Raw genomic sequence first — 27,780 nt, forward strand, 5'->3', positions numbered from 1 at the left:
CTCCAACTTAATCAGTGTGTGTGATTTTTCCTTTCCCAATACAAAATTCATCTTCCCTTCCTGGGTTTTTGTGCATATGTGATCATGTATAGCTCTGCACTTGTATAGCTCTGATCCTTGTGTAATTGGCCTTTTGGAAGATGTCTGAGCTTAAACTGCCCTTCTTGGGGTCACAGGTGGGAAATTAGAATCCTTTACTGAAAATGCATTGCTGCTCTGCCCATTTACTTCAGAATCGGATGGAGTGTAGTGGTTGGATTATCTGGAAAAATAGCAGTAGGATAATACAGGGAGGAAAAGAATTTGAGGTAAAAAGCTGCAGTTTCTGCTGATGAATTCAGTCCATTGAGTTCCAGCTTGAGATGAAGTAGTAGCCAATGTAAACTGCAGAGGATGATACTTGTGTGGTCTTCATGTAGCAGCTGTAAGGCAGCAGAAGTGGATATAATGATAATGCCATTACCAATGTCTTGGTGGGCTTTTTGCTGCATGGGTAGTCAGGTTGGAAAGATGACATATTTCTGTTTCTCCTGTTCTTGCCCAATAAATGGGTGTTCAGAGTCATGTCATTTACTCCTGCTTTTTAGCAGTGTACAGTTCCTGTTTGGTTTCACATTTGCCAGCTGTTGGGCAGCTCTTGCCTGAATTTTACTTGTGGAAGAATAAATACACATTCAAAAAGCTTAAGTGAGAATTTAATATATTAAGGGAGAACAGAACTCTGCAAGCAGGATTATTTTCAAGCCAGTAGTGACTGCAGATCTCCATGGCTGAGGCAGGATCCAGGTGCCACCAGGGGCTGCTGCTGTTCCGTTGTGTGCTCCTGGGTGCTCTGCTGGGACTGTTAATTGTGTTTGCTTTACTTTAAAGTAACATTTAGGGTAATAATGCCTTGAAGAACAAAATAACTAACCTTTTAAACTCCTGTTTCTGTCTATTGAGTGATTAGCAATTAATAAACATTTTGTACTAATTTTTTGATTTAGAGTTCTGTAACCCATTTTACAGAAGTGGAAATATGTGTGACATCTCCATGGAAGAACTAACTGTGCTGGAAGGGTGTATGCAGTTGAGTCCTGAGCTGGCCTCAGACTTGTTCTGGAAGTCTGGAGTACAGATTCAGTCCTGTCTGTGTAAAGAAGTAAAACATAGCTAGAGTTTTTGGATTTCTCTATATACAGTGTCTGGGCAGATTTTAAATCTGAAACTACTGCTAGTAATGGTATGAATTCTGCAGAGGGTGACATTGTGGTACTTAGAGCTTTGGAAACAACTGCAGGATCTTTCTTACTGGGAGACTTGAAGAGCAAAGGGGGAGACTTCCTGCAGGAATGTGATACAGGTGTGTCACTTCACATAGGTGTGTATTGGAGATAATATAGTGAGTGCTCTTCTCGAGGAACAAGAAGTAGAGACTCAGCAAGTGATGACAGTACAGCTATTGTTAGCTACTCATGCATGATATTGAAAAGATGAGTGGCTGTCTTGAACTGTGGTGTTTCACAAAGATCTTTAAATACAATCTTCATTGCTGCTTTTTCAGTCTGTGATGAGTGTGCTTCTACCATAAATATCAGTCTGACTAGGTATGAGTAATTACTTTCTAGGATTATGTTGTAGCTTTTAAATTTTTTTCCCTTCCATCCCAGGTGGCTGAGGCCTATACAATATATAACAAAAAAAAAAAAAAGAAAATTTTTCTTAAGAAAAATTAAGAGAACCTTCTCCATACAAAACAGCTGTTTTCCTACTTTGAAGAACTGCTTCCACCAGATTCTGCAGACATGCTTTACTTCACTTGTAACAGGACAAAAGAAAAACCAGACTATACTCTTATTTTCTAGGGCTTGTTCTGTGTTCAGATACATTTCAGCCAGGTCCAGATAACTGATACATGTAGATAATGCCAATACAAAGCGATTATTCTTGAAAGGAAAATGGAAGAATATGCAGGATGGTGGCAATACTGTGCATGTTGAATTAGCATAGTTATTGTGCAGCTTTTTTTTTAAATTTGCCGTTATCACTAAGCTTTTGTCTGTGAAACCTTATAAGACATTTTGGTTTTAGATTTTTTTCTGATTTGCTAGAGAAGTTCATGAGAAGATATGAAATGTTGACATAGTTGTGTCAAAAAGCTGACCTCAGAAGAAGTGTTCAGATTATCCAATGATTTATTTATTGCTTTCAGAAAATACATCTGATATCTAATGTTCACTATGCCCTACAAAGCTGTACTGTAATGAAAACCTAAGCTCCCGTGGTATATATTTTGTAGTTTTCATGCTGACAGTGTTTGTTTCTTTATTTGCATTTTGAGTTGTACAATAAGTACAACTATTTGGAATGCATAACAGGTAAGTTTGTTTTAAAGAAATATTTACTAATAAATTAATTACAACTGTATAAAAGAGCTCGTTCCCTGAGACACAAAACATGCCTGTTCCCTTAAACATGGTAGATAGGTAGACAGATAATAATGAGAAATGAGACGTTTCTTGCAAGTGTCCACCCTTCATCCCTCAACTATCTTCTGCAGTGAGCTGGGTGGCAGTTCCCAAAATTGTTCACACAGCCTGAGGTGGATTTACAGTCCACGTGGCATCTCAAAAAGTCAAGACCTGTGGGACTGACAACCCAGGAACAGCACTTACTAATGGAAGACTGTAGAAACTGTGAGATAGAAAATAAATGTTCATTTGTGGGTGTTGAAGCAGCATTTGCCACAAAGCACACTCCTGTGGTTAATCATGTAACTATAGGAGTAGTGGGAGTAGAAATAGTGTCTGATTAACCAGTATGTCATATATTTTGAATTTGAATGGGATTCATGGCTTTTGTGTGACTTCAGGCAACACAATAAACTGTAGGCTTTAAGTTGCTCTTTCAGAAACATTCTTCAACTCAGAAGCACCTTGCATTTTTCTTGCCTTTTATTGCTGATCCAGATGCCACCCAGCTCATTTTGGAAGACTGTGTCACTTGTAGGAGGAACGGGTCTGGTCAATCCCCCAGTCCCTCACCATACTCAAACAGGCCAAGTGTGTTTTGTGCATCTCCACTTGCCTCCAGGGCCCTGAGGTTTCTAGAAGAGAGCACCAGTGTGAATGTGTGCCTGGGCTCTCACCACTGTACATCCATGGTGAAGCTGGCTGCAAGCCCACATCTGTTCAAGTAATTCAGCTGCATTTTGGGATTGACTCCTTAGGAAATGCAAAAGTTCTAGCTGACCTGCACTCCCATTCCCCCTGCTTTGCTGGGAGGAGTCTCTGTGGCTTCTAATTGTTCAGATTTGGCTGTCATTTACCTTGAAAGATAAAATATTTACTGATGGCTTATGAAATCTTTGGTCATTTAAAAAATATTCCTGGTCATTGTGACCAGAGATGAAAGGACACACTGATCCTCTGATTTATTTGAATAAATACATATATGCCATATATACAGGTTTTCATTAGGTTGTTAAATGGGCTTTGGTGCACATGGAATATAATAGCAAGGGGATATCTGTTTTTGTCTGCTGCCTTCAGGGGCAGCTGGAACCAGTGCTGAGGGAAGAGGAGGAACACTGTCAGTGTGTGATAGTGACTCTGCTAATTGGGCTGCTATCAGCTAGATAACAGTTTGGGTCAGGTGCCAGGTCAGCATAACCTGGGCAAAATCAACCTAATCTATGGCAGGACCAAATATCATCAGCCAACTGTGACACAACCTAGGAAATTAAGTAATGTGTTTATTGTAAAATTATTGTAAGCGATCTAGTAAAAACTTATTAGGGTAAGTTGAAACTTTTAAACAATTCAGCAAAGGGCTTGAGAGATAATCAGTGAGATGCCAAGGTATGACTTGATTTCTGTTATTCCATCTGAAGAGAAAGTATGATTGCAAAAAGGGAAGTGTTTACATTAACTGATAAAAAAATTGAGAATTCAGCAGAACACAGCCACGTGTTCCTGAGCTTTCTTCCATAAAAGTCCCACCATGTCTGGCACAGCCCCATTCACCTTCACTATGAGGGGGATCATACTTGCACTAGTGCTCACCCTTGTAGGTAAGGCTACATATTCCTCCTTCACATTTCTTTTCCAAATTTTCCTTCAGTTCAGTAGCAGTGATTGGATCTAGATTGAACATTACTTACCTGTTTTTTCATCTCTTTTTGTAGGTAGTCAAAAGTTTGACATTGGTAAGTAAATTTCCTTCTGTAACCTGTTCTTGGTGAATTTGCTGTTATTTCTATTTATTAGAATGTGCTTACAAGTATTTTGAAAATGGCTTATTTCCCTCAGACCCTGGATTCAGTAGCAAAAAGAGCTACTCGTACAGTTATGAAGGCTGGGTGTTGAATGGGCTTCAAGAAAAGAATTTGGCCAAAGCCGGCGTGCGCCTGAGCTGCAAACTAGAGATCAGCGGGCTGTCGGAGAACACCTACCTCCTCAAGGTACTGCACCTCCTAAATGTGCAACAGCGAGATAAAATCGCAGTTTCCATTGCATCTGGCTGATGTGGGGTGTAGCAAAGCTGCAGGAAACACAACTGGAGGCTTATCACTGTAGGTATCAGAGAGTGAGCTGCAAGCTGCTGTTTCAGAGGCGATGAGTCACTTACCTGTGCTTGTTGTGGAAGTTGTTTGTAGCAGCTGTTCCTCAAGACTTCCTATTGGAAATACAATTGCTGGGGACTTGCTAGAAAATGGAAAATTAACTAAAGACATTTAAACCTGCTCTAAGATTTGATTCTAGTCTTAGCACACATTTCTAACTCTTATGGGAAGCCAGGACTTGTGTATAAAATCATTATCATAAAGGCAACTAAAAAAACGGATTTAAAAAGTGATAAAAGCTAACAATAAAAAGTGATACACAATAAAGGTAAGATTAAAAAGTGAAAGTCATCAAAAAGGAGTATGTAATAATGTTTAGTGTTTGAATCATGTAGTAAAAGATCTGTACGTGTGAAATCATGCCTCTGCTGATGTCAGCAGTGATAACCTGACTCAATTCAAAGTGAACATGCTTCAGAAATGTACTTTTACCCCTTTAATTCAGTTACAAATCAGAGCTTCTTTTTGGAATACTGAATTCAGTGACAGCTGTCACCAGTTGTATTGAACTGTAGATCTTTCAAAATTGGGGTCTAGGGATTGCATTTCACATCCTAGACTTTGTCCTGAAATTCTTGTATGGTGTGCACCAGCCTGTGCTCTGAGGCACCTAAACTGGCAGTAACTTTGCCAGAGTTATTGAAATTGCTTCTTATTTACATTGTGTTTATAAATATATTGTTCATTGTTAAAATATTTTGTTGATTTAAATAAGTGACAAATATGAAGCAAATATAATAATTAGTTTAGCCCAAAAACGTTGTACAGAAATAACTTGAAATGAAGCATTTTAAAACTGCACCTTTTTTTTTACATTTAGAATGATATAAGCTTTTAAAATGCTAAATCTAAAGCAGAATATTTATTTTAAAGCTGACAAAAAGGGAGACTTTATTTGATATGGTAACTGCTTCTGTAAGATAAAATAGTACTGTTGAGCAGACAGGATTTGCACTGGTTTTACAATAGTGTAAGCACAAGACAAAAGAATAAACTGCTCTATGAGTTTCTAAGCCTACATTTGGAAGAAAAGAATATCTCACTAATGGTTATATAATTTCTTCCAATATGCTTGCATACTTTGTACCAAAGGGGTTTTATTCACCTAAGTATCTTGATTTCCTCCCAGATCCGCTCCCCACAATTCGAGGAATACAATGGCATCTGGCCCAAGGACCAGTTCACTCGATCTTCCAAAATCACCCAGATGGTTTCCTCATGCCTTACCCGGCCCTTCAAGTTTGAATACAGCAGTGGACGAGTTGGAAACATTTATGGCCCAGAAAACTGCCCTGATACTTGCATTAACATAGTGAGAGGAATACTGAACCTGATACAGATAACCATTAAGAAGTCACAGAATGTGTATGAATTGCAAGAGGTATGTTTCTTTCCATTTTAAAACTAGTTTGCTGAAATAATGTGTTTATTCTCTTTAGCTGGTCTTCTTCTGGGTTTCTGTCTATTTGCATCTACTTTTGTGTGTTTGTAGTAAGAATAGGGTGATTTTCATTAATATAGAAGTAAAAGTTCAACATATAGAAATGCATGTTCAACAAGTTACCTGGGCTGAATTCTTTCTAAGACATATGTCTTTAAGTCTTAACATGCAGTTCTTTGGAGAAAAAGAATTATTATCCATGAATTTATTTGTTATATGGCTTCCATAATACAGCTATTGGATCAATTTTATTTGCTAATTGTTGGTATTGATTGATTACTTTTTAATTTAAACTCCATCCCCTCACTGAGTATTGCTCACGTGCCTATTATTTAGTTCAGTAGGAACGATTGTACGTAATAGTAACAGATTCATTGAGAATTTCCATTAAGCAAAACTTCTCACACAGTGAAATCCTGATATAACTGGGAGGTCTCATTTTCTGTATTCGTCTGCCAGGCTGGGATTGGAGGTGTTTGCCATACAAGGTATGTCATCCAGGAAGACAAGAAGAACAACCGAGTCTCTGTTACCAAAACTGTAGACCAAAATAATTGCCAGGAAAAAGTGGTGAAAAGTCTTGGAATGGCTTACATCTATCCCTGCCCTGTTGACATAATGGTACGTGAGACGTGAAAAGGTGTCCCTAATTCCAAACATGGCCACTGTGTTCCCATTTGTTCACTCTTTGGGTCTCTCTGTCCTCCTGCAGAAGGAGAGGATCATCAAGGGCACTGCGGCTTTCTCCTACAAGCTGAAGCAGTCGGACAGTGGCACCCTGATCACAGAGGTGGTGTCTCAGCAGGTGTATCAGATCTCACCCTTCAGTGAACCCACCGGCGTCGCTGTCACGGAAGCAAAGTAGGTGGGACGTGGGCTTGCTTCACAAAGTGAGAATAATTAGAGGTTCTATCAGTTCCCTTCACCCCCAGCTGAAGTGAAGTGAGAATTAAGCTCCACAGCATCTGAACGCAGGTGTGCAATCACACTTGGAGTTTCCACAGTCCAAAAAGTTTAGCAAACCATTTTTTATTTGTACCCTGGTCAAACTGGCATTATGATTACATGTATGAAAAGGAGAAAAGCTGTTTTGTTTGCTTATACCATAAGAATGCTACTTTACTGCTCTGTTTGTCCTGAAAAGGGGCTAATTTGTAGTGTCAGGAGGAAGATAGTGTATGTAGAAATAAGACCATTCATTACACCAGGTTGGTAGCTCTCATTCAGCAGACTGCAATTTTGCTTCTCCTCAGAAACATTTTCATTGTAGATAACTCCAATGCTATTTTGTTCTAGATAGAAGTCTTTATTCATTAGCAAAAGGTTTTCTTTTGATAAGAAAAATTTTTAAAGAGTAAGACAGTTACCATCACAGTATCACTGAACAAGCAAACAAAATTGGCACATGGGTGAAGAGAGATAATGCCTTTCTCCTGTGACTCTTGACAGACAACAACTCACCTTGCTGGAGGTGAAGAGTGAATCGGGGAGCTCCCCAGACATCTCCATGCAGAGCTACGGAGGCCTTCGCTACCAGTTCCCAGCAGTACTGCCACAGATGGCAGTGCAGCTCATCAAGACCAAAAACCCTGAGCAACGGGTATCTTTTTCCAAATTGCTTTCCTAATTAAAAAAAAAACAAAAACAACCTGATCACAAATTCCAAAGACTGTAATTATGCATGCCCTCTGTCTTGTGTTTTGTAACAGATAATTGAAACACTGCAACACATAGTCCTGAACAACCAGCAAGATTTCCATGATGATCTTCCATACCGTTTCCTGGAGCTCGTCCAGCTCTGCCGCACGGCAAGCGCTGACACCCTGGAGTCCATCTGGAGGCAATGTTCAGATAAACCCCGCTACAGGTATTTCATTGTATCAACCTGTAAGAAACTCCTCTGGTTTTGTGACAACTGGGAGCTAAAATGAAGGATTTTTAAAATCTGTTTTCAGGCGATGGCTGCTGAGCGCAGTCTCTGCGACGGGCACCGCAGAAGCTCTGAAATTCATTAAGAGCCGAATCCGCAGTGATGACCTTAGCTACCTTCAGGCTCTTCTGAGTGTTCCCTTTGCTCTCCATCTAACAAAAGCTGATGAACACACTGTTCCAATAGCAGCAGTGAGTAAAGCCATGTGAATCTTTCCTGTCTCACAACGAAAGAAATGATAATCAAAAACCTGTGATTAAGTACATTAGAGGATGGATTCTCCTCTTGTGTACACTAATTTTGTGGAAATGTTGACCCGTGAATTTGTTTTGGCATAGCACTTATTAGAGGATAGTTCTATGTCTTCATTTCACTATATTGATGTAAAGCCCTTTTCTTATAAGAGCTTCTGGGAATAAATCCCGTTGTAGTTACCAGCAAACACACATGGCATGCCTTCACATGACAAAACTTTGTCCCTTTAATCTCTTACTTCTGAAACAAATGATTGATGTTATGTCATTTGAGCAGTTCTTTTAATTGCAAACTAGTCCATGAAGTGGAAAATGCTGCAGGAAAAGTATTAGTGCAAACATCAAATGTGTTTACACAATAATGAACCATTTATTCTGAACAGGATTTTTGCCACCTCTAGCCAATATTTTTAAACAGGAAAAGCAGAAATTATGTGAAAATGCATCATCAGTATAACAGAGTTGCACATTTTCCTAGAGGCATTCCATTTACACATTAATGTTTATCCATAATCTTAATGTTTTCAGGGTTCAGTTGATGAATACCAAAATGTAGCTATGTAAGCTTATATGTGTATAAACTAGTGGGGAATTAAGCTCCTAAGTAAACCTTCCAAATATAATGTCTACAACCTACTCTAATTTGTTTGGATGAGAACAGTAATCATTCTGAAGCTGATCCCTTAAAATAAGAGCTGATGGTTTTCCTGCTCTGAAAGTTTTATGAAGCACTGTATTAAATGACAAATTAATTTTTTTCTTCTTAACAGGATTTAGTGACAAGTTCTCGAATCCAGAAAAATCCTGTGCTTCAACAACTTGCCAGCTTGGGATACAGTTCTGTGGTGAATAGATACTGTTCTCAGATTTCAGCTTGTCCTAAAGAAGCTCTCCAGGTAGGTGGCTTTTTGCCAAGATTTTTTATTTTTTAATAGCTTAGTATTGTTCCTTATATTAGCTTAATTCTTTTAAGATACAATATAAAAAGGGTGACTGGAAATATAAACACACATTTTGTAGGTTTTCCTCAGAAAAAAGGCATCAAACAATTTTGTCAATGTAGTAATTTGCTTCATCATTGAAAACACAGTTTTCATATTGCAAGGGTAAAATCCTGAGAGAAACCATGATTAAGTGATTTTTATCAAAGACAGTTGCTTTATTGTGGTAGGCTTTTCAGTGGGTAAGGGGGACACTGTGGACAGTCTGTAGATTAGAGTGAGAAGATTGAACTGTGCTTTGTTTACAGCCCATCCATGACCTGGCAGACGAAGCAATCAGCAGGGGCCGTGAGGACAAAATGAAATTAGCTCTGAAGTGCATTGGCAACATGGGAGAACCAGCCAGCATCAAGCGCATCCTCAAGTTCCTTCCCATATTTTCATCCAGTGCTTCTGATATCCCCATCCACATTCAGATTGATGCCATAATGGCCTTGAGAAAAATTGCTTGGAAGGACTGCAAAACAGTATGTAGATCTGGTAGATTTTCTTTACTTAATGAATTAGAATATGTACCATTAGTGTAATTATTTTAATGGTATCGTGTGTGGATTCCGTTTTTTCAAAAAAAGATTATTTTTAAGAACAATACTATACAGTTTTACATTCAGCTGATGTTTTCTGCGAAGCTGTAATGACAATTAGTCAGTGAGAATCTTCCAGAAGGATATCAGCAGTGTTGATTTTATCATCTGTCATAACCAAGTCCTGTGCTAGTTATAGATAGTGGACACTTAGCCCCCTAAAAGTCAGACATATAATTTAAATTGCCTCTGTAATCAGGAGGAGAGACACTTTCTGTTAAACTCCTAGGCCAAATGTCAGCATTGCTCTGCCTCTTTTAGACCCTTCCCTTGAGGCTGGGTGAGCCATCACTGACCCCACACTGAGGTTGCTGTCACAGAAAGCGTAGGCAAGACTTTCAGATGGTTTAGATATAGGAACTATATGAGAAATCATTCACTCAGACTGTCTTTGAGGAACTGCAGAATCCTTTAAAACTGGTTTAAAGTAGTGAAGCATGCTCACTGAGTCAGTGGAGTTACTTCAAACAATGAATCTTATTATCTACATTTTTTTCTTCCAAAGACGTTCACTGATATTTGAATGTCACAAAGCAATGCTGGTGCCTTTTTGATTGTCATGGGTTGACTCAATACATTGATAGATGGACATTTATTTCAGTTTCAGTGGTTTCATGGGGCTGTTCCACCATGGTCCCTGCAGTTATTTTAATAAGGTTATGTGGAACTCTGCAGTAAAAAAGATCAGGAAACCTTTCTGCAGGGATAATGATCCCTTCTCCCATATTTTCTGTGGGTTATGTGTGGATCCAGTTAGCAAAATGGTTTCAGTTATTGGTAATTCCAGACCCTGTTTTGTCTCTGCAGGTGCAGGGATATCTCATCCAGATCCTCGCTGACGAGTCGCTTTCCCCTGAAGTGCGGATGATGGCTTGTGCTGTTATCTTTGAGACAAGGCCTGCCCTTCCCTTGATAACAACCATTGCCAACGTGGCCATGAAGGAGAGCAATTTGCAAGTGGCCAGTTTTGTGTATTCCCACATGAAGGCTTTGTCCAAGAGCAGGTTGCCATACACGTACAACATGTGAGTAGAGACAGGAACAAAGCAGGCGTTCTTCAGCAAATAATGGTCTTCTGCAGGTGCTGACAGCTGAAGTCTGTTTATTTACTGACAGGAGCTTGTTTCTGGATGCTATTACCTTTCTCATTTTGTTTAGATCTTCAGCTTGCAATATTGCCCTTAAGCTGCTGGCCCCCAAATTGGACAGGCTGAGCTATCGCTACAGCAAGGTCATACGCATTGGCGGTTACTTCGGTGAGTAAGTGCTTCAGTGACCAGGAAACTTTCACTTCAGAAATCCATTCTTAAAATATTATGTCCTTTGGAGAAATATGGCATTCTTTGTTTCAGTGAGAAATTAAATTAAATGTGAGACTCATATGTTTAGAGTAGTAATTCCATAATTTCTGCCTAAACAGTTAGAGTTCATGTAATAATATATCTTAAAGTTGGCAGTGGAAAAAGCTGCAGAAATATCATCTTGAATGGTAAACAGAATGGTTAGAAAAAAGATGTCTCTTGTTTTCTTCTGCCATAGAAAACTATAAAGTTGGTGCTGCTGGAGATGTCCTCATTATGAACAGCCCAGGAACGATGTTCCCATCAGCAATAATTTCCAAGCTGATGGCATATTCTGCAGGGTCAGTGGCTGATTTGGTGGAGGTAAATATTTACCTAAGTCAATAACAAATCAAATTAAAATTAAAACTGCTCACACAGTTTCCTCTCTAAGCATGTTTCAGACTGCTCCTTCTCGTGCTGTTTTGGTAGGCTGGTGTCCGCGTGGAAGGCCTCACAGATGTCATCGTGAAACGAAATATCCCATTTGCTGAATATTCCACATACAAAAAGATAAAGGAGATTGGAAAAGCTGTAGGTATTTTCAGTAATATAACGTGTGAGTTATGTGAAGGGGCATTGGTGATGCTTCTCACTCTAGCTAAGCCCTGTGTCAGGAGGTTAAAGGAGTCAGGTCAAGTATTTCTGTGAAGAAGAGGTGTGCAGTGGGGACTGCAGGGGACATCTGCCTTGCCTGCAATAGTTCCTATCAGTTTTTGCTCTGGCTCTGCCTCCTCCCCACCTCAGAAATGGCTGCGGGAGGAGCACAGGAGGGAAGGGAGTAGCACACACTGCAGCACAGTGTGTCACATGCCTGGTAGGCTTCCTACTACCTCCCTTCATCTACCTCACCTAGTTTACAAGAATATGCCTTTGTCTTCAAGAGAAAAGATTTTTTTTGCAATGCTTTCAAATTGGGTTTAGTGGTACTAATGGCTCAGACCTTGTGTACAAATGTTATTGTATTGGGATACCAAATATTTGTGGGCACCTCAACGGTGGAAGAAAGCGTGAATTAGTGCCACCATGCTATCTACAATTGGAAATTTTACAAAGGAAAAAGGCAGCTTGGCCAGTGATGGGTTTAGTTATAGATAATTTAGGATGAATTATCATTTATGAAGTGTTCCATTAAGAAACTTTTCTTGTTTCTTTATCTGTTACCCAGCTGCTGGGATGGAAGGAGCTGCCAACAGAAACCCCCTTGATCTCAGCCTACTTTAAACTCTTTGGCCAAGAGCTGGCCTACATCAACGTCAACAAGGAAGTCCTACAACAGGCTGTGAAGGTAGGGCCCCCTACTTTCTTTGCAATACTGCACAGCTCTACCCTTCCCATCCCAACCCGCTGGATCCCTATTTCTTGCAGGCTGTCCTGGAGCCCGCCGACAGGAGCGCGGTGCTGAAGAAGCTGGCCGGGCAGCTGCGCGGCGGCTCCGCGGCGCACTGGACACAGCCGCTGTGGCTGGGAGAGCTGCGCTACATCGTCCCCTCCTGCACCGGGCTGCCCCTGGAGTACAGCTCCTACAGCACCGCCCTGGCCCGCGCCGCACTCAGCGGTGAGCTGGGAGCTCAGAGCACCTGGGCAGGCTGCCTGCAGGGAGGGCAGGGACAGGGCTCAGGGAGGCTGGAGAAGGGAGTGGAGAGCCAGGAGGTTAGAAAAATAGCTAGCTTTGGAACTGGAGAGTGAGGCAGTGAAAATGTCTGAGGAGAAGCTGGATGCGCTGTTTTGTGCATTGTCTTTGAATGGATTGAAGTCAGAAGAGGTGAGATGAGAGCCTGGGAAACCAGAGTGAGAGAGGCCACAACATTCAAGGCCAAAAAACCACAAGAGCTGCCTGGGGAGCTGATGCAGATGTGGGTAGAGCGGGGGGTTCCTGAGAGGTGCACACACAAGCTAAGGAGGATTCAATGTTGATTTAAAAAGAGAGGAAAATACAAAACAATCAAAAGAGCACTGTTAGGAACATTAAGAAGGAGGAAGAGAATAGGGCCTTTGAAAAGAGACTGGAGTTCTCTTTAAAAAAAAATAAATATGCAAGCGCTAATCCTCATCAAGAAGTTAATTCAGTGATCACACTGTGAGCTGTGCAGAAGACTTAAATTAGGCAAGACTGACTGTAATATCTGCTGACACCATGTAAGGAATGAAGGGTGATGAACTTGTGCTTATGTTCTCCCACATACCCACTCTTTGCTGGTTTTTGTTTTGTTAGTTTGCTTTAGTAACATCTTGGCAGCTCTGTCCCTTCTGTGTGTCTTCTGTGTGTTTTTTTTTTGGTTGTTGTTTGTTTGTTTGTTTTTTAATAACAACCTTATAGCCAAGTTGGGGAGGTATGGATTGGATGGATGGGCTGCAAAATGAGTGAATGTTGTCTGGACTGCTGGTCTCCAAGGGTAGTCAACAGCTGAAAATATAATTGGTGATGTGTTAGGAGAAACCTTTCTCTGCCATTGGTACTTGTTCATTGTCTTCTTTTAAAATTTGAACTTTGTAAAAGAAGGCACCCTCAGGATTTCTGTGTCGATGTTAACATTGAGTTGGTGGGAGCAGTTGCTGCACTGGGGGGGTCAGGCTGTCACTGACAGACATCTTAACAGGCTGGGGAGGATGGCCTGACAGAAGTGGGGTGAAATTTGACACGGGCAATGCAAAGTGCTTCACCTGGAGTGGAGTAACCCATTCAAGTGTATAGGCTGGGCATCACCCAGATAGAGAGCAGTTATGCAGGAAGGGCAGGACAACCTGGTACAATAAATCAGCAGTGTGCTCATGTGGTGATGAAGGCCAGCTGTGTCATGGGCTGCACATACAAGAGCAGAGCCAGTGTGACAATGATTTCCTTCTCTATTCAGCACATTTACAGCTATATCTGGACTAGAATGTTCAGTTTTGGGTCCACAGTACAAGATGTTCATGCTTGATGTGAGGAAAGATTGGACAGCAGAGGTTGTTTAGCCTTGTTCTCTGCATTCACTCTGCCTTCTGACTCCCCATGTTTCTGAAATTTTAATGTTACACTAATTATCAAATTTTCAATTTGGGTCAGCTCTTCATTTTCTTTGTAGATTTTTATTTCCATTTTCAATATGTTGCATCAGAACCTTCACCTACATAACAAGCTTCCTCTACATTTTCAGTATTCTTCAGAATCATGTAAGGTATCATGTACAGCAAAGTCTCTCTTGTTTTCCAGCCCTATTTGCTGCACTAACAAAACACTACCTCCTACTGAAAACTGCTTGTGTTCAATTAATTTCTTTCATTTTTACAATGTTTAAATATTGTTCTTGCATTTCAGTTGATGGAAAGATAGCTCCCCCTTTAACTGGAGATTTTAGACCTTCACAATTACTCGAATCCACTGTGCAGATTCGTTCTGACATAAACCCCAGGTATGACAGGTTTCTAAGGCTTTCCATATGAAGGAGGTTTTTAAGGGAAGGCAGAACCACATGGGTGAAAAGAGCAACTTTCTTGCACCTGACTGCTGCCCTCTGTTTCAGCTTATACATACAGAAATTTGCAACAATGGGTGTCAACACAGAATACTTCCAACAAGCTGTGGAAATTCAAGGCAAGGTCCTGACAAGAGTGCCAATAAAGTTTGAAGCCAAGATAGACCTGAAGCAGAAAAACATTAAGATTGAAACAAATCCATGCCGTGAGGAAACTGAGATAGTGGTTGGAAGGTACAGTAGCATTATTTCAGAATATTTTATGTTGCTGAGGCCTGACAAAGTTCACTATTGACTGACCTCCCACAGAGGTCTCAAAATAGGCAGAGTGACTCTTCAGTGTGTAGCAGAACCTTTAGGATAAAGCACAAAGAAGAAAAATACAGTAGGTAAAAATCAGAAGATACCTGAATTGTTTAACAGAGTAATTTTATATTAAATTGTTTATTATTTTGTGTTCTTATTTTTTATTATTTTATTATCTTTTAAGATTTTGATTTACGTGTTTCGAGGAATATTTTTGATGTTTTGGAAATTTTGTTGAAATTTATCCAGACTTTGAAAACTTCCTGCAAGATAAGAAAATTATATTTGCCATGAACTCTTTTTTTGTTTTCAATAATATTTATAGTTCTAAATTCATATATAATCCCTGTGTTCAAATATCTTACCTCTGTGCTGTCACACGATACTTACAAGGATATATTAATCCAAAGACAAGGGGTTGGAATAATTCACTGTTTTTTGCATATCTCTCAACAGACATAAGGCTTTTGCTGTATCAAGGAATTTAGGAGAGCTAGGTGTTGAAAAGAGAACTCCAATTCTCCCAGGAGATGCTTCATCAAATATTGTCGAAGAACCTTTCAAACCATCAGGTAGAGCTTCCAGTGAAGATTTCACAAAGGTAACCTATTTTTTTGGCTTATGTAGTAATATTTACCCACTCTGCAATGGATGTCTGTAGTTTCACTCTTGCCTGTGACACACTCCCAGTGGTATTCACATCCTGATCTCTAACGCAGCCGGAAGCTGACAGCACGTCAAGGAAACATGCCTACAGCTCTCAAGAGGATCTTCGCCATGTCACGGCAAAAAAAGCTCATAAACGAGACATTTGTGTCAAGCTGCAGCACCTTGGCTGTCAGCTCTGCTTTTCCAGAAGGTCGCGAGATGCCAGCTTCCTGAAAAACACCTATTTGCACAGACTCATTGGAGAACACGAAGCTAAAATTGTCTTGATTCCAGGTAAAATACTGACCATCTTAGGCTCGTCAGTGCTATTTGAAGCAGTATAACTTTGTAATGTGTGCAATTGGTGTGTAGTTGAAACAGATGCTGATCTTGACAAAATCCAGCTGGAGATTCAGGCAGGATCCAAAGCAGCTTCCAAAATAATTAATGAAGTAAACTCAGAGTCGGAGGAAGAGGGTGAATCAACTCTGTATGAGGACATTCAAGCTAAACTGAAGAAGATTCTAGGCATTGAAAGTGTCTTCAAGGCAAGTGACTTTGAGTATGGCAGTGGGGAACAGTTTCCCCTAAATGAGGGCAAGAATTAAAGTGCAGTGTGGAAAGCTGGCGTGGCAGATAAAGGTTGGGGCTGTTTTGAAAGGTGCCAGTGCCCCATGCTGAGGTATTGCTCCTTTGGGGTGCATCCAGCAAGGTGGGCTGGGCTGGATTTCAGCCGGACGGAGTGGATCTGAGGGAATTCTGCAGCTTCTGCTGTGAGAGAGGCAGGGAGGTGGTTTTTCCTTGAAAAGCTGGTGTGAGAACCCAGCTTTGTCTGACACCCACAGAAGTTTTACTTTGTAAAAACAGGACCAGATGTATTCTCTCTTTTTCACCTCTTGTACTGTGTTTGCAGATCGCAAATAAAACACGACACCAGAAGAAGCAACCTTCAAAGAAAGAAAATACTGTGCTTACAGAGCTTGGGGCAGACCCCGATAGAAAACATCCCTCCAGCTCATCTTCTGCCTCCTCAGCTGTCTCCTCTTCCTCATCATCTGCTGTATCTCCTCGTCGTAAAGAGGCTGGTGATGAAGATGAGAATAAGGACGAAGACCAAGCGAGAAAAAAAGATACAAGCAGCAAGAGCAGCAGCAGTAGTGGCAGGAGCAGCAAGAGTAGCAGCAGCAGCAGTGACAGAAGTAGCAAGAGCAGTAGCAGTGGCAAAGACAGCAAGAGCAGCAGCAGCAGCAGTAAAAGCAGCAAGAGTAGCAGCAGAAGCAGCAAGAGCAGCAGCAGTAGTAGCAGTGACGGAAGTAGCAAGAGCAGTAGCAGCAGCAGTAGCAAGAGCAGTAGCAGCAGCAGTGACAGAAGTAGCAAGAGTAGCAGTAGCAGGAGCAGCAGCAGCAGTAGCAAGAGCAGTAGCAGCAGCAGTGACAGAAGTAGCAAAAGCAGCAGCAGCAGTAGCAAGAGCAGTAGCAGCAGAAGTAGCAAGAGCAGTAGCAGCAGCAGCAGCAGTGACAGAAGTAGTAAGAGCAGCAGCAGAAGTAGCAAGAGCAGTAGCAGCAGCAGCAGCAGTGACAGAAGTAGTAAGAGCAGTAGCAGCGGCAAAAGCAGCAGTAGCAGCAGCAGCAAGTCATCAAGTCATCATAGTCATGGGCATCACTCAAGGCATGTGAATGGCAGCAGCAGCAGCGAGTCACTGAGCCACCATAGCCATGAACATCATTCCAAACATCTGGAAGGTGGCAGCAGCAGCAGCAGTGCATATTCCAAAATATGGGTAATTTTTGTCAGTAAATTGACTGATGCTACTAATCACACTCCTGATGGCGGCTGGCTTTGCATGACAAATAAGGACATTAGGAGTTGACCAGTAGGTTTTAGCAACATAAAATTGAAATGTTTATTCTACAAACACACCTGCAATCATTGGCACAGATGTCTACTTCATCCCAAAAGTTTTCACAAGTTTGTTGAAAATTTTGTTACTGTCAGGAAATAGGTTTTATTGACAATATGTTGTCCATAAATATGGCATATTTCTGTCTTAATTTTGTGGTAGAAACATTAATGCTTTATATAAATGAATTGATCTTGCATTATGTTCTTGTGACTAAGCATACAGATATATGTATGAATGATAATCAGTAAATTTCTTATTTAATTTCCAGTTCTTAGATTTTCATATAATTGCAGCATTTCTTTTCTTCTGAGATGTCTAATCTTCTTGTTTTTGTCATTTTCAAAGGAAGCTCATGAGATTTATCAGTACCGCTTTAAATCAGCACGCAAACAAGAGGTGAGTTTTTCTTTCCTCACTAAAAGAAGTATGGAATCTGTCAAGAGTCAAATGGAGACTTTAATGGCAACTTGTTCTCTTTGTTGAGGAAAATTATAGTACTGATAACATTAGAACCATGGTGGTTCTTCTGAGATGGGTAAAGACAAAGAGCTGTGTTGCCTTTTGTGCTGTGCACATGAAGCCACTTGTGGCTCTGCAAAGGAACTGCAAAGACTCTTCCAAAGCAATAAAACAGACTGGAGCTGCACACTTTGGGGGAACCATCAGAAGCTCAATTCATTTGATTTGCTTTGATCACCTGGTTTCTTGGGTTTGTACATAAGGATGTGGACAAATGTTGGAAGATTCCTTATTTTATTCCTTATTTTGGTTGAGCAGATTCTTACTAGGGTATGGGCCAGCCAGAGCAGTGTATTGATACTCAAAAAGTAACATTTGAGCAGTGTATGTCCACTCAGGTGCTTCTTTCCATTCAGTTGGTCTGTTCAGTTCAGCTTCCAGTTCATCAGGCCTGTGCAGAATTTCTGGTATTTCATATTGAAGTGAGAAGCTGATTAAATCTGACTTGCTTTGGTCCACTGTTTTTTCATACAGGGAGTTCTCATCTAGGTATGGTCCTCATGGACTCTGAAGAGTCAAATATGTTTGGGGAAACAAAACTTTTCAGACTTAGATCCTACGTAGTAAGCAGGACAAAGCCAAGTCCCATGAGAGAGAGTATTGTTCATTACTGCCTCAGGCAATTTCTTCAAGCATGCTTTAAAGTTACCCTCTTAAGCCTATTGTGGTTTTATTTTTTTTTTTTTCAGTTCCCAAAAAGAAAACTCGCAGATGACCAAATCAGCAGCTCACATTCCTCTGCTAGATCCAGTCATGCCACATCTCGAGCTTCATGGGTTAGTTGCATCATTTTCAGGGGGTTTTGACAGCTTGGAGTAATGTCAGAGTGGCTGTGCACTGACATTAATTGTATATAAAAATAATTATAATAATCATGGGAAGGGAGAAATGCCAACCTCTTGAGTCTCAGGTATCAGTCAAGACATGCACCATAGTTCCCACATGCACTTTCCTCAGCAGTGAGGATCCTTCTTACTTGCATCACAACCATTCCCTCATGGAAATCCCACCCAACAGGTGCCTGCAGAGACTCATTTTGTGACTCTGCAGCCAGGAGGGAGACTGACGTGCTGCAGTGCCAGTGTGAAGACATTGATGGTAGCAAAAGTCATGTTCCAGAGGGGGCATGGAGCACCTGGGCTCCTCACCACCCGGCAGATGAGTGCAGGCTTGAGAATGATGGAGTGAAGATATTGAATGGCATGATGCACTTAAGGGAAGGGGTTCTTGATGTTGGAGAAAATGTCCTGGATTATATTCTGTGCTGAGTTGCTGTGCAAACACAAAACCTGACTGGCCCACAGAACTCACAGCTGAAGTGTGAGGAGAAAGCCAGCACAAGACCCAGACAGATAAACAGGAGGAGATGAGCTGGGGGATGTTTCTGCTGTGGGAACGAGTGACGCATAAACTGACAGCTGATGTTCAAACTGAGCCACTTTCTTTTATTCACAGGCTGGGTACTAACAATGAAGCCCAATTCATATAGTCATTACTGTGTTTTAATTATATGAGTATTTCCATGGTATCAGCTGTAGCTCAGGAAATGGCACAAATTTTGGCTCACAAAAACAGTGATAAAAGCCATCTGGCATGCAGAGGCACGTGCACATTAAACACATATGCATGAGGTTTTATAGGCATGTATATATGTGCCATACATATGCTGCTATATATTTGTGGTTCGGTTGTTTATTTTTTCATTTCTCCATCTAGATCTTGCATCTAAAATGTTCCATGGTAACTCTTCTATAATTATATGTTTTGCATACCTTCTCCCCCTTCCTCTTAGCCGAAGTTTTTGGGAGATGTTAAAACACCAGTATTAGCAGTTTTCCTGCATGGCATCCGTGATGATAAGAAGGTAGGAGGCCTCCAGCTCGTGGTGTATGCTGATATTGACTCCATCAGGCCCCGGATGCAGGTGTTTGTCTCAAACCTCACAGATTCAAGCAAGTGGAAGCTCTGTGCTGATGCTTCAGTCCACAATGCTCACAAGGCAAAGGTAAGGCTCAAAACTGGCTTGTATAGCTCTGTATGCATCACAAGAATGCTCCAGACTCTAAAAATGGACCATTGTCCCTCCATCACAGGCCTACCTGAAATGGGGACGCAATTGCCAGGACTACAAGGTTTCATCTGAGCTGGTAACTGGGCAGTTTGCTGCCCACCCTGCTGTACAAGTGAAACTGGAGTGGCCTAAAGTTCCTTCCAGTGTCAGATCTGTAGCTGAATGGTGAGAATTGAGTCTTCAGTGACACTTGCTAACAATGCTGGTCAACTGGGAAAAATCTGCACACAAGGTTCTAGTGGCTAAAATACTGGCTGATACTTTATTCCCTGATCTGTCCAAGTACTGCCTTTGGACATAAAATCTGAGTGGGATTACATCTTGTTTTAATGTACAGTAACTCTTGATATTTGCCATAATTACTGAAAACTGAGGAACAGATCCTTCCTTTCACTGAACACTTGAACAGTAGAGCAGAGAGTGGGTGTGAGGACATAACCAGGGGTCCTGAAGATTATTATGCTACTTACACACAGGTGTGAGACAATCTAGCTGGGATGTGTGCAGCCTTTTTTGCCTCCATCTCACTAAATCTTTCTGATTTGAACTTTTGAAGGTTTTACAAGTTTGTCCCTGGGGCTGCATTTATGCTGGGGTTCTCTGAAAAAACAGAGAAGAATCCTTCTCGACAAGCCAGGGTGATCGTGGCTCTAACTTCTCCAAGGACATGTGATGTTGTTGTCAAGCTTCCTGATGTAATTATGAAATATTTTTATCATTCTTCTATTTTATTCGTAGTAGAAAAATGTAACTGTTTAATTGCAGTGGGTCAATTCTGAGAAAGAAAAATTAAGTTAGCATCAGTTTGGGTGCAAATGATGAAAATTACTTTTATATATTTCCATCATTGTAATATTTCATAGAAGGATGCCTACATAGTGATTCTTTTAATGGAGAGAGACGTGGGTACTCATAATGAAAGGAGTTTCCATCTGCAATATCTCCACAAGTGTTCATCTCATCACCTTTGAAAGGGAGTAATTCATTCTCTCCCAAACAATACCTGAATGACTTCTTTCACACCATGAGAGAAAACTGAGCAAAAGCAAAAACCTCGTGGACAATGAGTCAGATGAGTTATGTTGACATAAAGACTTTGCAATGGAAGTAGAAGAAATAGGAAAAAAATCCTAGCTGTTTGCTGGCACAGGTGCATTTTGAGTGTTCTTTTGAATTCCTTTTCAGATTACCCTCTATGAAAAAGCCATGAGGCTTCCCCTGTCACTTCCTGTAGGTCCAAAGATATCAACGTCAGAGGTGCAGCCTCCCACCTGGAATGTCTTTGCTGAAGCCCCTTCTGCAGTGCTTGAGAATTTGAAAGGTCAGATCTAACTGGGTTCAGAAGCATGACAACTTCAGTCTCACAATTTATTTGGACACCTTGTAAATTTTGCTGCCATTGTTTATCTCCAGTTAATTAGGAAATGTTATGTAATAATATAAGGATGGTTCAACTGGGAGAAAATACTGTTCATGTAGAACAGAAATCATCAGCATTTCAGGGATCAAGATACCAATTATCTGAATTGATAAAATTTTAAATTTCTGTTAATTATTTTTTGTTAGATAGACAAACACATTTCATATGCCTTTTAAAGAATTTATGGGTGCTTACTAGTCAAAAGTCCCTGTGAACCATATGAAAATATCACATAATTTTAAAAAATGCAAAGCTAAAACAATATGGCACTAAAAACAAAACACACAACTTAATGGCTTTCTCTCATGGAAAAAAAATAACTCACTGGCATTTTTTTTAAACCAGCTCAATGCTCAGTTTCCTACAACAAGGTCACAACTTTTAATGAAGTTCGGTTTAACTACACAATGCCAGCAAACTGCTACCACATCTTGGCTCAGGACTGCAGCTCTGACCTTAAGTTCCTGGTGATGATGAAGAATGCAGAAGAAGCTGTGAACCTGAAAGCAATCAACATCAAGCTTGGCAATCAGTAAGTAACTTCTGCCAGATGCTGGGAGCATGAGGGACCTCATTGCCCACATTTAGCATGAGAGGAGCTCCAATCTGAGCTTTCCTGCAATGGCTAGCAGCCCGTGAGCTTTCAGCACTCCCCTTATTTATTTTCCATGCATATTGAATGTGACACTGGTGCTCTTCTCCTGCGTCTTAGGTGACAAGAGTACCCCTGATGTAATTTAAGGGTTTGAAATGAGCAGTGATATTTAACGAGCAGGAAAATGCCTCTGTCACTGTGAGTGGTTTGAAATGAGCAGTGATATTTAGCGAGCAGGAAAATGCCTCTGTCACTGTGAGTGTGTGAAGGTGGCACGGGCAGGGTGTGAGCTCTCTTGTCCTTGCAGTGAGGTCGACATGCGCCCTGCCAGTGGACGGGTGAAGCTGCTGGTGGATGGGGCTGAGAGCCCAACAAATGTGTCACTGACATCTGCTGGTAAGGCATGCAGCCTCTGCTGCTCAATTTTCGCATATGTTTTGGGAGAAAGGAGGAAAGCGAAGGAATCTGTGGAGGAGATTTGACCAGTTTGTATTCAATCAGTGTTTCTTGGGTTTTAAGGTAATATTTAAGAATATGTGCTTTACTTACTTGCAGAGGGGCACTTAGAAACATTGATTAGAGTGTGAAGCTCTTGAAGTAGCCTAAATAAGCAACATATAATTAACATGAAGAGCCCACCTTTTTGTACATTGTTGCAGGTCCTGTTGTAGTTCCAAATTTGAGAAGGGTTTTGGTTATGCTATCAAATTTTGCTTGATTAAAACTTTTTGAAGTAGAGCTTTTCTAAAATCCACTACACATGACTTGTATAATGATGCTTTTCCTGATTTGATTTGTAGGTATACATTTGGCTTGCATTCTGCCAGGGATAGGTATGGAGAGCTGGTGAAACAACCTGCTTGATTCTCCCAAAACAGGAATAGTTTCTCTGAAAAGTACAGGAAGACCTTGTTTCATCCTGTGCTGTGTAGTCTGGGGCTATATACAGTGTGGGTATTCTGACTGAAGAGCTGCAACATATGAATTGGGCTAAATCTTGCTGAAATTGGGTTAGCATGTACCAGTGCTGAGCTCTGTTCTATTTGTTATGTTCTTGGGAAGTGGTAATTCTGCTAGAAATGGCTCCGGTGGCAGCCATGGTATTCCTCATATTTCCATATTCCATACAGTGCACTCAGAGACTTGATCTGCACAAATACAGAGATACTATAGACAGCTCAGTAACACTTTATAGACATAAATGTGATTATGTTAATAACCCCCAAAAAATTAGTAAGTCTGTGACCATTAACATTCTCTTCCATCCTTTTGCAAACACCCATTTTCTATGTATGCCCATTTCTACATTGCTTTCTTCTATATTTTTGTTTCTTGAATGGGGTAACTGAGGAATTTTGAAGAAAAGAACATTTTAGAAGCATGACAGTTGCTTTTTTTCTCTCTTAAAGAAACTAGGTTTGGTCTGGTTTTATTTTGTTTTTTTCTCTTCTAGGTGCTTCTCTGTGGATCCACAGTGAAAATCAAGGGCTTGTACTCCTCGCCCCAGCCTATGGCATTGATAAACTGTACTTTGATGGATACACATTCAGGGTATCATTCTTCCCCTTCCTAATATTGGGTGTTAAGAAATTTCCATAGGATTCCCTTAAATCTGTATGTATGAGGGCAAGGGTGTACAGTGGCAAAGGCAAATATGTGCAGGGCATAAAAAGCCCCAAAGGGAAGATGATGCTACAGGATTGCACTTCATTAAGTCCTGCTCTTTATTTCTTAGTGTGAGAAATGAGAATCTTTGATCAAGAAAAGTATTCTGTTCTTGCAGTACAGATATGTGTTGGGAAGTGAGTCTGTCAGTGTACACATGCTGAGTCAGCACTGCCTTTGCAAGAAAAATGAGTTTTCAGCTCCTGACACTGCTCTTACAGCTGTATAATACTTCAAAACAGCAAAAATGCAGCCATTCTTGTTAGACGAATGAGTGGTTTAAAGTCTGCACTGAAATTAACATGAAGCTGGAATGTAAGGGGCTGGTAAACTGTTTCATGTCTGTCTCTTGTACTACCAAAACAACCACCAGAAAAAAGCTTCAGCCTATTAATAGTCTGGAGCATGTAGCAATAGTATAGAGCATGAATAACTTAACATCCTGGACTGGCACAGTCGTTGATAGAGACTGTATCAGTCATAGATTCTGCAGCCCCACAGGAGTTTGGCATCTGTCAGACCCTTTTGAATTCTTATCAAGGAGATTTTAAATATTTGTGCATTAACTTACACTGGAAGGGACCTGCATAGCAAAAATGTGCTCCACAAGTATTACCTTTTTTTTAACTTGAAATACTTCTTGCTTCTTTTTCCTCCAAGATCCAAGTTGCTTTATGGATGGCAGGGAAAATGTGTGGACTGTGTGGAAAATATGATGCAGAACGTGAGCAGGAATATCGGATGCCAAACGGATACATAGCTAAAGATGCAGTGAGCTTTGGGCACTCTTGGATTTTGGAAGAAAGGCCTTGTAGAGGAGGTATGCAAGCTCTAACAAATTTAATATAATATTACTGCAGTTGTTCAGGAAACGTGGAATCTGTTCAGAAAATTTAGCATCCGTGTATATATCAGAAATAAAAAGCATATTAGAAGATTCATTATGAAGTTGTAGATTAAGTTTTAAAATTACTTGCAAGTTGAGAAAGAAACAAGAAATCATAAGTTAAACAAGCCAAAATATACAGCTTGATTGAAGTTCAAAAAATAAGATGAATCAAAATCTTTGTTTCAGTTTTGAAGTATTTTAGATGAGGATGAGAAAGAGGATAACATTCACACTGAATGCTTTTATTTAAGCACAACCACATTTTCTGGACATTAATTTTCAACAATTAGTCCATCAAAAAATCAGATGGGGATTAGTAGTTATTATCAGGGCTGACCACCTGGTTTTGAACCAGTGCAACCTGTCAAACAAAGCATTCATGTTTTGTATGTACAGAGTAGATGAGCAGTTCCAGGGTAATTACATGGTTGACATAAAAAAGCTGCATTTTAAGTCCTTCAGTAGATTAGGATCTTATGGTGAGCAGCTCTCAGCTGGGGTTATGATGCAACATCACACCACAGTGCTTGAGGAGAGCAGGCACGTTGCATCTGTAGAGACTTGCCCTGTGGGAAGGGCATGCTCAGCCCCTGGAGATGGCTTGTACCTGTCTAGCTCAGCATCAGCTGTTATCCTTCCATGTTTTTGTCACAAATTCTGGACAACAAACTTGCTTTAGACGGATACAGAGTCCACGTGCACATCCACAGTAATATTCCTGTGGCTGGTGGTGACCACATTCTGTTTCCATTTAACATATGGTGGAAGCTGCTGAAATTTGAAGACATAAAATTTATATCTAGGAATAAATTGTGGTCTGTTTAGCTCCTCACTTGTAACTGTTTGTCCTGGGAGTCCAAAATGAGAGCGATATTACTTGTTGGCAGCAATGACTGATGCTCTCTCTGTGACCAGTTCTGTGTCTGAATGACATTGGTAATAATGCAGTTCTTTAGTGATTAATTTTATTTGGTCAAAAATCTCCCCTTTAGTTCCACTGCTGAATATTCAGCATTTCAAAATGGTTTGACAGCTATTCAGTAAGCCAGTTTACCTTGAAAAATGTTTATTAGAAAGTACTATGTTTCTATATCCTGATCTAGAAGCAGAGCAGCTGCATTTGAAGTTAGCTTTCCAGGGCTCCATATCTAACAAGCTGATTTGCAAGATTGATCAGTCAGTAAAGCTTCACTCATGATCAAACCACAGTTTTCACAGAGGGAAGCGTGCAGGGTGGCAGATGGGTCCTTGGGGGGGTCTGGGGCTCCGGCGTGCAAGCACCGAGCTGTGGGGTTCCTTTGCAGCCTGCAAGCTGCGGCACTCCCTGGTGAAGCTGGAGAGGCCGGTGCAGCTGGCCGGCGTGGAGTCCCGCTGCTACTCCACGGAGCCCGTGCTGCGCTGCACCAAGGGCTGCGCCCCGACCCGCACCGCCCCCGTCACCGTGGGCTTCCACTGCCTCCCTGCCGGTAAGACAGAAACCCCACGGGGCAGGGGCTCAGCACAGTGTAAATGCATTGCCGCTTTACTCGGTTATTCCGCTTAAAAACGTGAATAATATAACATAGCCATAGGTAGGCATGGACTTACTGACCTGTTTACTGAAGCTCTTTCCCTGTTTTATTAATAGGCAAACATTCCTTCAGTGAGGGAGATGGTTCTCTATTGTACATTTAATTGTTTTCATTGTAGTGGGATTTAAAATCTAAACTGAATCCTCCTTTGGGGTGCTTAGGACTAACAAAGTAAGGGCAGGACAGCAGCAGAGTCAGCATTGTGATTCAGCTGAAAAGCTGTGGACTGCAGCCCGTGCAGACTAAGCCATACAGGACCAAGTGCAGCACCCCAAATCGGGGATCCTTGCCCTGCATTTTTTATATATTTCTGCCTTTGGGAGTGATCCTACTTCACTGAGCTGATTTAGGTACTAGAAGGGTAGGTGTGGACAGGATTCTTACACACAGGTCGAGTGATATGAGATTTATTTTCTATACATGTATATTATAAGAGATTAAATAAAGTAGATATAGATTATATAGAGCATAGAGTTGTATCTGTTTTACAAGGCTTTTTTTCTTAAAGATCATTATACCCTTTCCTAAATGTGTTAATAAAATTCTGCATGGAAGTAGTAGCTTTCAAGGTAGAACTGGCTTATTAATGAGGTGGGTTTCCTGGAAGATCTTTGTGTGATTTAGACAAATATAAATATGTAAAACAGTGAGGAACAGCCAAGCCTGCTGTAATTAATAACTAGTGCATGGTAAATGTTGTAGCTTGCAGAACTGCTTGTGAAGTAAGCTCTTTAATTTTCATTTCTTGTTCCCCATCAGATTCAGCCACCAGCCTGACAGAAAAGCAGACAAAGTTTGACCAGAAGTCAGAGGATATGCAGGACACTGTTGATGCACACATAGCATGTTCTTGTGAGGATATAAACTGCAGCTCATGAAGCTGTACCTTTGCAGTATAGGAGAAAACATAAAACTTTCATGTTTTTATTGTATGGTGTAAAAAACCTTGTCTTAAGGAATAATAGATACTAAATTAAGTATTCAAGGATCTTGTATGTGGAATCTTTCCAAGTAATTTAAAGTATTAAACTTCATTATTGTAGAAACTGTTATGATTGTCCATAAATATCTGATTTCATAATAAATATATGCATGGAAAAAATGGTGAAGGCTTCCTTATTTCACTGGTGGTGGAAAGAGGAGCTCTGCATAGGTTTTATCCCCCATTTCACAGACTTCTTGAGATCTGTGCACCAGGGTTACACTGGGAATTGGGTTGGGCAGCCGTGGTACTACTCCTGCAGCTTCCCCCAGTGCTTCCTCCCCTGGTGCTGGGATCCTGCAGCGGAGCTGCTCACCTGGGTGTGATGCTGCACCCTCTGCAGCAGCCATGCAGCTGTGGCACTTGGCCAGAGCTCTGTGATGGGCCAGCGCTGCCGCAGGGAGCAGAGGCTCAGGGAATAAACCTGAGCCTCGTGTCCCTGGGCAAGGCTGCTCTGAGGGAGCCAAGAGCACGTTAAATTTCTGGTGCACCCCAGGCAGAAGCTACGGTGATTTGGTGTCTTTGAGCAGGACAGGTGGGGCACACCAAGCACCACCAAGCACACCAGGCACATCAAGCACAGCACCTGCCAAAGGCTCT

General features: G+C 41.0%; 1 protein-coding gene across 1 annotated transcript; it reads left to right on the forward strand.

Annotated features, from left to right (window-relative positions):
- The first annotated feature begins 138 nt into the window (after nt 1–138).
- LOC135305136 (vitellogenin-2-like) lies at nt 139–27,244 on the forward strand. Its single transcript, XM_064428446.1, has 35 exons — nt 139–4,051; nt 4,166–4,186; nt 4,290–4,441; nt 5,733–5,984; nt 6,504–6,665; nt 6,757–6,905; nt 7,494–7,644; nt 7,754–7,911; nt 8,000–8,165; nt 8,999–9,124; nt 9,478–9,696; nt 10,621–10,838; nt 10,972–11,069; nt 11,353–11,477; nt 11,586–11,687; nt 12,322–12,441; nt 12,522–12,711; nt 14,455–14,548; nt 14,660–14,845; nt 15,374–15,518; nt 15,637–15,859; nt 15,938–16,113; nt 16,479–17,345; nt 17,814–17,864; nt 18,677–18,763; nt 19,780–19,992; nt 20,081–20,223; nt 20,615–20,753; nt 21,244–21,379; nt 21,824–22,010; nt 22,381–22,469; nt 23,527–23,624; nt 24,399–24,558; nt 25,932–26,093; nt 26,958–27,244. The coding sequence occupies exons 1-35, from the start codon at nt 3,982–3,984 to the stop codon at nt 27,074–27,076; spliced, it is 5,754 nt and encodes a 1,917-aa protein (XP_064284516.1). The 5' UTR covers nt 139–3,981; the 3' UTR covers nt 27,077–27,244.
- Nucleotides 27,245–27,780: the final 536 nt, after the last annotated feature.

Source organism: Passer domesticus, chromosome 7, assembly GCF_036417665.1.
Source record: "Passer domesticus isolate bPasDom1 chromosome 7, bPasDom1.hap1, whole genome shotgun sequence".
In the NCBI taxonomy this organism is placed as follows: domain Eukaryota; kingdom Metazoa; phylum Chordata; class Aves; order Passeriformes; family Passeridae; genus Passer; species Passer domesticus.

What these genes read in the sequence shown, in the direction of transcription:
- LOC135305136 (XM_064428446.1), top strand. Translation starts at nt 3,982, where the DNA reads ATGTCTGGCACAGCCCCATTCACCTTCACTATGAGGGGGATCATACTT. An exon ending in CCAGTGAAGATTTCACAAAG is followed by an intron (nt 15,519 to 15,636) that starts GTAACCTATTTT and finishes TCTCTAACGCAG; the next exon opens with CCGGAAGCTGACAGCACGTC. An exon ending in GCATTGAAAGTGTCTTCAAG is followed by an intron (nt 16,114 to 16,478) that starts GCAAGTGACTTT and finishes CTGTGTTTGCAG; the next exon opens with ATCGCAAATAAAACACGACA.